We start from the raw sequence: 12,700 nt of genomic DNA, 5'->3' as shown, positions 1-12,700 counted from the left end.
AAGATGGACAAAGCTCTCAGCATTCCGGAGTGGCCACATACAATAAAACCGAGAGGAACCATTGGCAGCCAGTGAGTCTTTCAGAGCTTTCAAAGGTGAGTGCAAAAAGAGGCCAATCTAGGCGACAGAAGACGGCTAACAGCGGACCCCGAACACACTTCTGTTCCCCTTCCTCTTCAAAGTAATGAAGGCGATGCGGGATAGAGTTGGTGGGCGCCTATCAGCCCAAACCAGGCAGTAGTAACTGAAGAAAGCCTCGAAAGGGTCACCCTATTGTACTGGCAGGCCTACCATCAACAGATGGGGGGGGAAATGGACAAAGTATCTTCTCCTCGTGGCTTTGTAGTAAGGCGACCTTTTTAAAAACCACCGCACATAACCAAGGTTTCCCAAGACTCATCGATACTTTAGCCTCCGTGCCGCTGTTGCCTGCTCGGGTGGCCAAAAGTGGGGGAAGCGGGTGACGTACCTTGTGCTTACCTGAGGTGTCTCCAAATACCACGCCCGGGGATCAGCTTCCAGCTCCGTTCCGGCCGGCCGGCGCTGTGTGGACCAAGAGCTGGAGGCTCGGTCTGCTTAGCCCCACTTCCACACCGACGGGCTTGACAAAGCGACTCTTGAAAGAAGAACATATTCCAGTCCCTTCTGTTGGGAAGATCTATTCTGCCTGACTGAAAGATACATCGGAGAGATACCACCTCCACTGTATATTCATACTGAGCGTGGGCTCCATTTTGTCTGGTTAACGACAGCATGGCATCATAAGCACCTCAGCTGACCGCTTGTCAGAACAAAGGACAAGGGCAAAATCTGATGTTTGAAGCGTATCGATGTGATGTAATGACGGCTGTTCCTCTACGGCTTCCCATAATCAATGCATTGATATCTATTATTGGGAGCTTGTAATGGTGCTGGAACCCTTCTAATACCGATGGTTGTTCGCATGTACCTCATCTGTACGGCATTGAATAGAGAATCCTTCTGACAGCTCACACAGTAGACAAGATGATGAAGAATCCAGAAGAATGGCCCCACTCACTGTCCGGTGACTGGATGCCTCAGCTTCCAACGGTAATAAGCCGTCCGACTGATGGCTACCTACCTTAACTACAGCACTCCGGGCTTCCAAAAAGAATTCAAGTATCTTCTTCAAGTTTACAACTTCGACTCCTCAAATTTCTTCATTTCAATCACCAGAATTTCTCCCAAACGCCCCCGACAACTATCGCTCTATCGGCCACTCAACTACTGGGGATCCTCAGCGCGCCTCTGCCTTCAACTTTACAAAGTCCTACATCGATAAGGGATACCGCATCCACTTGACTTACATATGTCGGATACACGCCCCAGATTCGTTAAAGTAACGGAGGGCTGGCTATGCAATTTAGGAGAACTCGAACGATCCATACGACCACCGCCACATGACTGCCCCGACTGTCAGACGGGGTACTACACTGAGAGCGAACAGCGTGCGTACATCCATTCCTACCATCACAGTATCTCAGATACCTCTGCAATCAAAACAGCCTCTACATACATCAAAGCACTTCAGGAGAGCAGAAAGCACATCACCAATCGACCTGACTCCCATGCTGATCTCCTTATGAGCCGCTGCCGGAAGCGAAGCCAGGAAAAACGTCGCGAGCTGCTGCACAAGGCCGTGCCTGAGCTGGAGGAATCGCAGTGGATCAACTCCAGATACGTATATAGCGACGAAAAATTTCGATACGGTGAGCGAACTGTACAAAGGCGACGCCAACTGTTGGTTCCATGGCTCAATGTCGAGGTGCTCAAGACGAGCCCGGCCATCCTATTCGCCCTCCTCCATTATCGGACTCTATATCCACCAGAGGACTTCGCTCCGCTAGACTGTCGTCAGATGGAATTATCATGGGCCTATGGATACTTTGACGTCGAATTCTCTGCCAAGTGCGTCGTCATGTCCGGACCACGGTAAGGCGATGTTGTCGACTGGGACGCCCAATGGGCGCACTCCGGATACACTCTGGGCTTTCCTCGCGCGCGACTTCTACTTGAGGCCCAAGCCTTCCTCATGGACGCGCTTTCCAGAATCACGGATGAAATTCTCGAGGGTGCAAATGCTGCAGGTGCCAGTGCAAAGACGGATAGGTGGAGGGACCTCACGTCGATCGGTTTCCGACACCCGGGGGAGACCGAGCTCTGGTCTCCCTACACCAACCCAGCTTTCTCTCGGCCTCCCAAGCTCAACATGGGATGCATGGTATCCATGGCCCAGACGCGCAAGGAAGAGGCTATCGACCATCTCATCGATCTTCGGTGCGACCCAGCATATCTTCGCCGTCACATCAAGGGTCTCTTCAGCAACACGCTCTTTCGTGTGATGGATACCGAGGACACGGCAATGATGGTGGCTCGATACATCCACACGGAGTATAACAGATACTACTGGTGGTACTGGATTGAGATTGAGTGCAAGCATGTGCGGGACCTACACGACAGATTTTTAGACAGTACGCATCCCGGCCAGCCGATCCCTCCTAAGTACGACCGGGCACTGGGCGCTTTGGAGCTTCTCCTCGTCAACCAAGCCCTGGAGCGGATTCGCCGCTTCAAATCTCTCATGCCCTGGTCCGCAGGACAGGCGAAACACTACAGCCTGTCCAAGAGACCTGGCGTACCCCTTGAAAGGGTCGCTCGCGGCTTGTCGCGGGACTCGAATCCGAACACAAAGAAGGCTCTAGAGAACGACCCGCTCGATTGGTGTCTCCATCAAATGATGGGCAAGCCAGACGACTATAAACACTTTGATCACGCCATGATCTTTGCAATGATTGACGACCATCTGGTCAAGAATAACAGAAAGGAAGCAGCTCGTATCGATGAGTTCCTCATGCGCGAAATGGCCGACATTTCTGCCCTCCGTGAGTGACTGATTTCTTTGTGTCTCAATCGACCTCAAAACACCTCCAGGGAACTTGAAGATGTGTGTCGTACGGAGAAGCGTGGACTCTGGAAATACATGAAAAACAATCCCAAAGACCACTCGAATCAAAAGTTCAAGAGGATGGGGAAGGCCCTTGTAGACGGCTTCTACGAAGGAAAGGCTCCCAGCGGCGCCAAGAATAAGGCATGGCTGCAGCAAAGCCAGACTATGCGAGGCTTTGTCGAGGGATTCTTCAAGAAATTGGAAAACTTGTTTCGGAAAGATCCCGAAGGAATCAACCTTGAAGCGGAAACCATCGAAGAGTTTCTGAGTGATGTGCTCGTCCAGAACAAGCCAGAATATCTGGAAGCAATTGCTTCAGAAGAAGAGGAGATCATGACCCAGATCACCAAGGCCAAGAAGCCTGCCCCGACACCTTTCTAGACAGAAGCACAGTGACGGAGGGATTCATTCGAGCTGATCTGGTCCAGATAATGCTCCAGATCAGCTCTACGAACTCACCGTGAACTGGACGGTCAGGAGCCAGCTTTTTCCAATTCATGCTGATACGTTGCTTCCATGTCTGATTTGAACATTTGGGGATCTAAATATTTGCAACACAGGCAAGCGGTATTCTGAAAGGCACGTACCTATGGGTGAGGTCAAGAATTTGAAGGTCGGGCTGAGCCCCGGAGCGGACCCCGAATACCGGCCCCACTCATCCGTTGCCCCAAAAGTCGGCTGCCGAGGTAACATTCCGAGGGATCGTGTCAGAACCATATCACTCTCCCCAAAATGTAATAATATTGACGAAACCTGGGTCCCTCATGAATCATAGGTTGATAAGCTTATTCAACCCTGACTCACACCCCACGAAATTTTCAATTGCCGCATCATTAGGTAGGATTCAGGAAGCTCCCGTAGAAAAGCTTGTTCCAGAAGCAAGGTTCCTCAGGTAGGGCAGCTCTGCCCGCTGCCAGAAGGGTCGTTCCGCACTGATTCATCTTCATCCGAGCACCCTCCCTTCCGAAAGAGGAGAGGAAAAGGAAAGAAAAGTTGGAATGGACAGGATGATTCCCCTGCTTTAGGGGATTCCCGATTGGCAGTCGGTGTACATAAACTTAGTATCGTCAGTTCATTCTCATCTCATCCTACATCCACGACGCATCCTGTCCCCCTCCTCCCAGATTCCCACAGCTTGACGCTTCAAGCTTCAGAGCACTCACTCCAGAGCTGCGTGTTTCCCAAGAGCTCCCCCGCACTCGGCAGGGTCATCGACTCAATAACCTGAGTTTAGTGGTGTTCTTATCAGTGTGGCATTGTTTCCAAGTTCTATTCCCTGCCCCCGCCGTCGGCTGAAACTTGGCCCAACTCTAAAATCAAACAATCCAGACCAGCGAAGCGCATGCTTCCGCATCACGCATTGGATGCATGCGCAACTTGCGTCTAGCTGCACACACGTGCCGCCAGTTGGCGCCGTCTCGAGAGAGTCATCCAGTCTAGGTACATTAGCAGCAGTATTACACATATCTTAGTACAGTGAAAAAGCATCTCCCTTTTGTCCGAATATGCACTTCATTCGACGTCCCCAATACATCCCCAGTCTTCTTACATCCTCAGTCTTGTTCACATCCCCAGATACGCTTCGTCATAGTCTTCTGTCTATGCCTCGATCACTCAGGTCGCCCTGACCGCCATTACCTCTTCAAACCTGTGCCTCCCACGCAACCCTGTCCCCAGGATAAGGGTAGCTGGGCGCAGGTATCAATTTACCCCATAGACAAGGTCTCGGCTCGGCTTCCAACCCAACACCAGCCAAGCTCCAAACCCCAACCGTCCAATCACATCCCCTGACCCCAGAAATCAGATACCGCACCGCCCGCCGCCAACCTGCGTGTCCCGCATGTCGCGTGTCCCGCTTCCCCCTCCATGTCCCCGTGTGCCTTCAGCTCCCTTCCCCCCGCCAAAGTTCTCACACGCCACCATCAGCAAAACACCGTACCACTGCCCACTAGGTACCCATCGCCACCGGTTCCAGACCAAACACACCACCCACTCACACTGCCTCTACTTCTCGCTTCCGTCTCTCCCTATTCGCAGCAGCAATATCTCCCTTTCCCTTTCCATTTCCCTTGACCGCACTGCAAAACCCATACCACGGCATTCGTTCCTCTCGTCAAATTTCCCCCCTCTCAGGATTCCCATCCCCCGGTCTGTCAGTCTGCCAGTTTCAGGCAGGGTCTAGGTACAAACACACTCACACTCTGCTGATCTGAGCTACAGTTCCAGTTCCTTTGTCCTCTATTCTCACATCTTAGTAATAAGTACCTAACACCTATCAGCCGTCCGATCCCCAAGCTTCCTTTGAACACAAACGCACACACCAAGCGGCACTAGTGACATCTTCCCCGTCCTTCCCCAACAAAAACACTTTGTATGTCTACCGATGATGCCCCCCCCCCCCTCCCCTCCCTCCCTCTTCCTCTCCACGTATGCTGGTGTGCCGCCGCCGCCCCCCGGCAAAGCTAGGGATGGACCTAGCTAAGAGGCTAAGAGCTATCGAGGACGTCGAGCCGTCTACTTAACTGGAGAACCCCCCTTCTCGATCTTCTGCTCATTCTCCATGTACCTAGTTTTGGAAATACCACATTGAGAAGTGAAAATCCCATCGTGAACAAATCAACCATCCTCAGCCAGCTATCATCCAGCAAAACATACCTACCTACCTACCTACCTGTTACCATGCAACCCAAAGCCGCAATGCCCGTCCCTCAGATCCGCCCGGCAATGTACGTCTCCTCCCCTCCGCGCTCACACTCCCTCCTTCCCTCCTCCCAAAAAGCCGCCGACATCTTCGTCATCTTCATTGAATTATTCAACACAAGAAAACTAACCTATCCATACACAGCCGCCACCGAGGCCTCATCGTCGTAACCGCAGCCGTCACAGCCGTCGCCGTAAGCTTCAGATACACCGCCCTCTCCCGGAGAACAAACGACCAGAACCAGTGCTCCAGCAATCCCTACTACGTCAGCGTCGACCGGAGCGGCGGCGGGATCTAGAGTCTAAAAACCCTCGAGTTTGAGAAGAAAAAAAAAAAAAAGAAAAAAAACACAAACACCAAAACCATATACCCAAACGGTTACGAGACACGGATTGGTTCGGTATAAGGGGAAACTGGGAAATCACATATCTCAATGAATATTTGTCACGGCGTTACCTCACAACTCATCACCTCAACCTAAACAACATGCTGCAAACAACCTTCAGTCTTAGACGGCTGTATCTGAGGAGCATATCAATGGGGGGCGATGATCAAATTGACTTTTTATGTAAAGTATGAATACAGGAGACTTGGATGATCTGTAGTGGGATGGCGGCACTCAGATCCAATCCAGAACCAGATCTATCAAAATAACAGACCAAAAATTCCACAATCATTACTCCATCCACATGTCCAAATGCAATCGCAGCCAGCTAACGATGTATATGCGGCATGCCTCGGAAAAAAGAAAAGAAATAACACAGAAACAAGAAAGGCAGGGGAAACAAAAATGCACAAATACAACTAACCTCCAGAGGGAGGAAAACAAAAATCGTCTCTCTTGGTTCCAAACGCCCCAGTGATGCGGATGCCGGTAATCACCAACCATGACCTTGGTATAGCGCGCCGGAAAATGCCCAGCAAAATTTTCAAACCGCGACTCCCCTCCCCTTTTCACATTGAGCTTCGCTTCGTCGGTCCCATACCCGGACCCTCGCTGTCAGACTCGTCGCCTGATGAGTGTGCCGGCTCCTTACCCTTGCCCTTTGGCTTGTCCAAGGGGCCCAAATTGCTCTTACGGCTGGCCGGGCGTTTGCCCGTCGTTCTTCTCACCATCTTTGGTCTATCGCCGCCTCCCTCTTTCTGTCTTGCGATCTCGGGGCTCGTCAGCCCTGCAACCTTTTGCAGCTCCTCGCCTGATGAGTTGCGGCGAGTGGTAGGCGCCGTCGAGTTGGACGTCGTCTTCAGCCCGCGCAGCTCCCTCGCGACGTCTGCGAAACTCTCTTCCAAGGTCTTCATGCGCGCCAGGACAAGCTTGCTCATCCGGTTGCTGTCACCGGCATCCTGGCCTCGTCCCGCACCGCCTAGTCGTGCGTCCTTCATCATAGCCATGGCCATCTGTGTTTGGAAGCTTGAAGGCATGCCTCCCGTTGGGTCATCAGGAACGATGTTTTCGGACAGAATGCTCATGTCAACCGAAGACAACCTTCTAAGGGGGTTCGGGCGCTGTAAGCGCTGATCGATACCCGTGAGAGCTGCTCGGTTCGGCGCCGTTTGTACTGCATCCCTTGGTGGCATGATAGGTCTTGGCCGCGTGTTGGTGACATATGTTTGCCGGCGAGGGGAACGATGGCCACCAGCCGTAGCCGGTTCAACTACTGTAGGGCGACCATTCTGCACACGCGCACGCGTAGGCGGTGGCTCGGGCGAAGAATGAGAGGATGAGCTAGGCGGCCGACGCAACTCCTGCGGTGCGTACAAAATCGTGTTTGTTGACATTGTCCGGCTGTGTGGCATGCGACGCGCAGATCGAGGAGTAACCGATACGGAGGGCCTACCACTTGATCCCAATGATGAAGATGCCGGGGGTGGTACAAACCCCTTCGTCCTGGGCGTCGTATTGAAGTAATCGTCAATCGACGTTTGGTGTATGACGGGTCCCCGACGGCTGTCGCCAGCGTTCGTTGCGATATCTTCCTCCTCTTCCTCATCATTCGTAACGAGTTCATCGTCGCCGTCTGCATCCGTTTGTTGATTCTCCTCCTCCTTGGCTTTAGCCGCTGCGACAACATTCCGGAAGAAGGAGCCGATGGCAGGCTGTGAGACCAACTCTGCTGGGTCGCTAGCCGCAGATCTGACATCTGATATCTGACGAGATCTCTGTGTCCGCAGCTCTCTAGAGAGGCTGAGCCTTCTATGCCAATCTGGCCGAGCACTTGTGCTTCCGTTCTCCAGGGTCGGCCACTGGGAAAGCTGGAGATGAGGGGAGGGTTCTTCCTCGTCATTACGGTCCATCCAGTTTCGGACCGCATGCTGGGTCTTCTTTCTCTCGTTCCGCCTTTGGTTTCGCAGAGTCGCAAGGCCAGGACCTCGTCGGAAGACCTCCTCCAAGGCATGATCCTTCTGATAGCCAGTGATGGATTCTTCGCGAACGCGCACGTTGGGGCTGAAAAGAGCAGATCGACTTGCCGGGTCTGCAAAGGAAATTGTCCGATCCCGGCCGTGGTGGTGGTGATTTTCGACAAGATCCGTCGGCTCGTACATTGACGGGGCGAGCCAGTACTTTTCGTACAGGAAAATGAAGAACAGAAGAGGGAAGTGCGTGACCTTGATGATTGTTCTGTTCAGTTTGACGAAATGCTTGAGTGGCATGCAGTAACGCAAAGGCATCAACAGCCACGCGAAGATGTTTCCTGGCGCAACGTAGGAAAAGAGCGCGTCGTTCTTGACCATGGAGATAGTATTGATTGCAAAGAGGAACCTGGATTTTGTTAGAAGCTATTTTTTTCAATGAGGCGTGTCTGATTACTCACTGATGCTCTTCTTTAGCATTCGAGGCAATCTTCATGAATGAGTTGGTCAAGACCGTAATGAGAATTGTGCTGGCTTTGTTAGATACAGCCCGTAGCTAGAGACAGACTTGACTTACACAATGACGAAGTGACACATGATGAGGAAGAAGCCCATGAGCCCCCTTTCGAGCCAGTTATACCCTGGCCACAGTTCCCAAGCAGCCGGGGTAAAGCCCATGAGGAGCTGGAAGATCCGGAAGGCGATGTCAGCAGCATTGTTATTACCGTCGGCCAGAGTGAAGAAGACAAAGAAGCCGCTGCACGAGATGAGAATCAAGACAGTGACGGCCACAAGGTCAACGGCCATCAAGCGGAACGCAATCAGCAGCTGTGAGAAGTACTGGTAATGGTCCAGCACGCTGAAGATGCGGGGCAGCAACAAGATGGCATTCGCCGCGAGAACATCGTAGGCAGAGTCATTCCAGTGCTTTGCGTCCACGAGGAAGACCCCATAGACACGCATGAAGTAGTAGACGATCAACAAGAGGAGGATTCCCAAATCGAAAGCGTTCCAAAAGCTCATGATGTAAAGCGAGAACCCCTGTTCGTTGAACCCAACAAGCTCATCCAGCATGAAACCGGCACTCCAAAACCAGAATATCAACTCCAGCGAACTGATCCGCGCTGCACGTTGGGCCAAGACAGCAAGAAACAGGGCGATGAGAACGAGAAGTGACAGCGTCGAGAGAAAGAACCTATAGCGCGGTACGCGAAGTCGTGAGAGCTTGAAGAGGGACGCCTGGCGAGGATCATAGAGAACCACACTCCTTCTTCCCGGTACTGATGGCTGCTGGCCCTCCTTTTGGCTGTTGCCGCCAAGCAGCGGCGTTCTTGAATCGGGCTTGCCCTGACCACCAGGCGAAGAAGGGGGTTCTCTGTGCAAGCTGTCTGCAGATGAGTAAAAGCTGATGGCACCGTTCCAGATAGCCTCCAACTGCTGCACCACCAGAGGGTGTGCGAGGAAGTGCTTGGCAGAAGCACGAATAGCAACCTCGAGTGTCGAGGTCCGGGCCGCGGTAAGGCGAGCCTTGGTCCTTGGGTCCGATTTCGGTGCATTTGCTGGCTGTGCGCCAGGGAGGCCCTGAAGGGGGTAAAAATCGTAGGATAGAGCGTCGATCAGCTCACGGGTGTTGTACTCTTTCAGGAGCTTCAGAGCCAACAATTCGCAAACCAGAGCCCTGGTAGAGCTGTTTCCAGCATTCCCTGGGTACATCTGGGCCTCCTTATTGAACTGCAGGCAGTTGGCCATGAGGCAGTATAGGGTGGCGCGATTAAACTGCTGAGTCCTGATTTGCTGTTGCATAGGCTTGACCAGGAACTGGGAGACTTGGGGGGAGCGTATTTGGTCCCATGATAACGTCGTTTCGGTACGGGTCTGAACAATGATACGAATCGCGTGGGTAATGCTATAGATGGGTAATGAATCTGTAGGTTTGCGGTCAGCTTGAGGTCATGAGTTTATAGGGGTAGCCCATGCAGGGCCTCTGGTTGTCTTGTACCGAGATATGTCTCTGAGAAGAGAGGAAGGACAGGCAAGGAGCGCTGGATGCGGTCTTCGTCGTCGACGTTGTCGTGGTCGTCCCCTGACTGGCCTAGGCCGTCGTCCTCCTCGTCCTCATCCTCGTCCTCTTCGTCGTCATCTTCGGCCTCAGTGAAGTCTCCGGTTGCGCGTCGTGGTGGTTCGCCAACGTAGTGGCGATAGGCAGGGCCAGGGGAAGGGGATTGCCTATCGTGAAATCGGTCGACGCGACGGCTGCGATTGTTCTGCTTGGGTCGAAGCAGAGAGGAAAACATTGTCTAGTGGGGATGAGATGCAGCCCGCCGCCTTATGCTATCGTGTCCTACGGCGCCATAGAGGAAGGGTAGGAGACGATTCGAGAGTGCGCGGGAAGGAGAAGGGGTGGGGGGTTCGTTTTCGCGTAAACACAGGAGTTCGTTTCGAGTCGGTTTGCGGTAATCCTCGAGGAATACGTAAGAGAGCGAGAGAAAAAGAAGTTGTTGGGAGCAACACCAGGCCAAAGCACGGCGAGGAGGATAGGAAATAGGAAGTGAAGTCAGGTCGGAATAGACTGGCCGAGCACAATGGTAAATAAGAAAGTGCTGGACAGACAGGTTGGTAGGCCAGTAGGGTTCCCCGTGGTCGAGACGAAGAAATCGATGCACTGTTTTGTGGGGAAGCTGGCCAAGAGCCTTTCTTCTAGACCAGGAAGAGGGATGTACAGTAAGACCAAGTGACAAGGAGCAAAGACACTGATCCTTGGAAAGTAAAGAGAGCAAAAGGGACGTGGGCGAGTGTTAGGAAGAGACACGGGCAAGCAACAGGCGCGTGGAGCGCGGATCGAGATTCTTACGAGGACGATGCGATTTTTAGCGTAGTCGGACAGGTAGAGTGCTAAAAGGCGAGTGATACTGCATGAGGCAGTCGACGCCGGTAGGGGACGGGAAGGCAAGGAATAGGCGAGTAACAGGATGCCCGTAAGGTATGGATCTATGTATGGGATGATGTTCACCTCCTGTCTAGGTATGTATATATTTCCAAGTATCCGTATGCATGTATACTTTGAATCGCTAAGGTATGGGACGTATCCGTACATAGTACTCCGTATGTACGTAGGTATGCACCCCAGCTGCAAATGCAGGCCAGAAGCGAAGCATCTCAAAGCAAGATGGCCTGCATCGATGACCTCTTGCAACGAGGAAATCATAACCGGTGACGATAGCGACAGAGGGGAGAGACTGCGATAAGGAGTCTGGGTTTTAGCCATTCAAGACCGTTTACCACCCACCATCCGATGTCTTGTCCACACAGCCTAACCAACTTACCAACAACCGAACATGAGCACACACATGGAAGTATGCCGTACGTGTGTAAAGTGCGCAGCTGAGGATCAAGGAAAGGAAACGCGGCGCGCCACTGGGGCGAGCGGAGATGCAGCGTCGCGAAATGTCGTGGTTGTCGCTCGCATCGTGGCAGGCTGGGCTTGCCCTTCCAAGTTCCCAGGATCAAATGGAACTGAACAAAAGTGGCAGTGATGGAGTGAGTAAACGGGGCATCCAAGATCCAGAGCTTCTCGCCTGGCACGCCTGGGCCGCTCGAGAGTCAGGAATGGGCTAGCGCAAGATCCCTGGGCGTGGGAAGTTGGCCTCTAAAAAGTGGGGGGTTCCAACGCTGCCAATGCGCCACAATGGAAAATGCGTCAGGCAAGATGCGCCCACCTCTGCCTGCCTCTGCCTGCTGCTTGACTTGCTGCTTCCTGCTTCACCTCAACTTGCAAGAGCGTTCTGGTCAGTGGTCAATTGGAAAGAGCACTGGAGACCGGAGTGGGAAAACTGGAGGCAGGACCCAAATCCAATGGAAGCTTCCTGAGCCTGCGGCTGCAAGTGCTCCCTCATCCTAGCACATACACCCCGGAACTTCATGATGCCCACGTCCACATTCACGCATCGCCGCAGCACCGCAACTGGGTACGCACCGGGGCCAGTCCGCTCTGCGAAATGACACAATCAAAAAAAGGCCCGGGGGAGCTCCATGTCTGTGTCGACATTCGTTTGCTACCCTGAAAGCCGATCCATCGTCCAGCCTAGACGTTTTAACGCCAAACTACCTCCCTAGCACGAGTACGTAGACCGCCCGAGTCTTTGCAGGTCTTTTGCAAGACTCCCGTCGCATCAACTTACCAACTACTAATTGCCTTTGGTGCAGTTAGGCGTGTTTTGCTATCAAAACAACAAAGGGCAAGGGGGGAAAAGGGATACATATTGCCGAGTCTCCGAATCAAAAACCCCCAGTATCCGTGTCCATACCATATCGGCATACTCTGTAATACACTGCACATGCATGCTAATAACATGTCAGTTAAGCCACGTTTCTGCAAAGGCACGCACATACACGAGAAAAGTAAAGACCGACGACGACGACGACATCAGACGAAAAACGGGCGAGACATGCAACCGCATGACTTTGTTAGGACGAAAAAGAAGGAGACCCCGACACACAAGCGCCAAACACTCCGAAGACCCGACGCACTCAGACACCCGTCCCCGTCCCGCTCTGTCAGACAAGAGACAATCGACCGCCAGACACACAGGTACAGGTGCCTGCGTCTGCCTCTCGTGCCTCTGCATCCACGACTGTATTTGCGGCTTCCTCCCCGACGTCGTCCGGATCAACATCCGTAG

General features: G+C 52.8%; 3 protein-coding genes across 3 annotated transcripts; 2 read left to right on the top strand and 1 right to left on the bottom strand.

Annotated features, from left to right (window-relative positions):
- Positions 1 to 1,005: 1,005 nt before the first annotated feature.
- CPAR01_04937 (uncharacterized protein) lies at positions 1,006 to 3,349 on the top strand (the record flags this gene model as incomplete). Its single annotated transcript, XM_060489217.1, has 5 exons — positions 1,006 to 1,045; positions 1,114 to 1,332; positions 1,527 to 1,953; positions 2,071 to 2,903; positions 3,021 to 3,349. 5 exons carry the CDS (start codon positions 1,006 to 1,008, stop codon positions 3,347 to 3,349), a joined length of 1,848 nt encoding a protein of 615 aa, XP_060353423.1.
- A 2,298-nt stretch (positions 3,350 to 5,647) lies between these two features.
- Positions 5,648 to 5,967, top strand: CPAR01_04936 (uncharacterized protein; the record flags this gene model as incomplete). Its single annotated transcript, XM_060489216.1, has 2 exons — positions 5,648 to 5,694; positions 5,814 to 5,967. The coding sequence occupies 2 exons, from the start codon at positions 5,648 to 5,650 to the stop codon at positions 5,965 to 5,967; spliced, it is 201 nt and encodes a 66-aa protein (XP_060353422.1).
- A 656-nt stretch (positions 5,968 to 6,623) lies between these two features.
- Positions 6,624 to 10,315, bottom strand: CPAR01_04935 (integral membrane channel protein; the record flags this gene model as incomplete). Its single annotated transcript, XM_060489215.1, has 4 exons — positions 6,624 to 8,430; positions 8,483 to 8,551; positions 8,599 to 9,964; positions 10,021 to 10,315. The coding sequence occupies 4 exons, from the start codon at positions 10,313 to 10,315 to the stop codon at positions 6,624 to 6,626; spliced, it is 3,537 nt and encodes a 1,178-aa protein (XP_060353421.1).
- Between the last annotated feature and the right edge of the window lie 2,385 nt (positions 10,316 to 12,700).

The sequence above is a fragment of the Colletotrichum paranaense genome (assembly GCF_030867605.1).
Source record: "Colletotrichum paranaense strain IMI 384185 chromosome Unknown Scaffold_3.1, whole genome shotgun sequence".
Lineage (NCBI taxonomy): Eukaryota > Fungi > Ascomycota > Sordariomycetes > Glomerellales > Glomerellaceae > Colletotrichum > Colletotrichum paranaense.
Note: the sequence above shows the minus strand (reverse complement) of the source record. Positions and strands in the feature narration are given on the sequence as shown.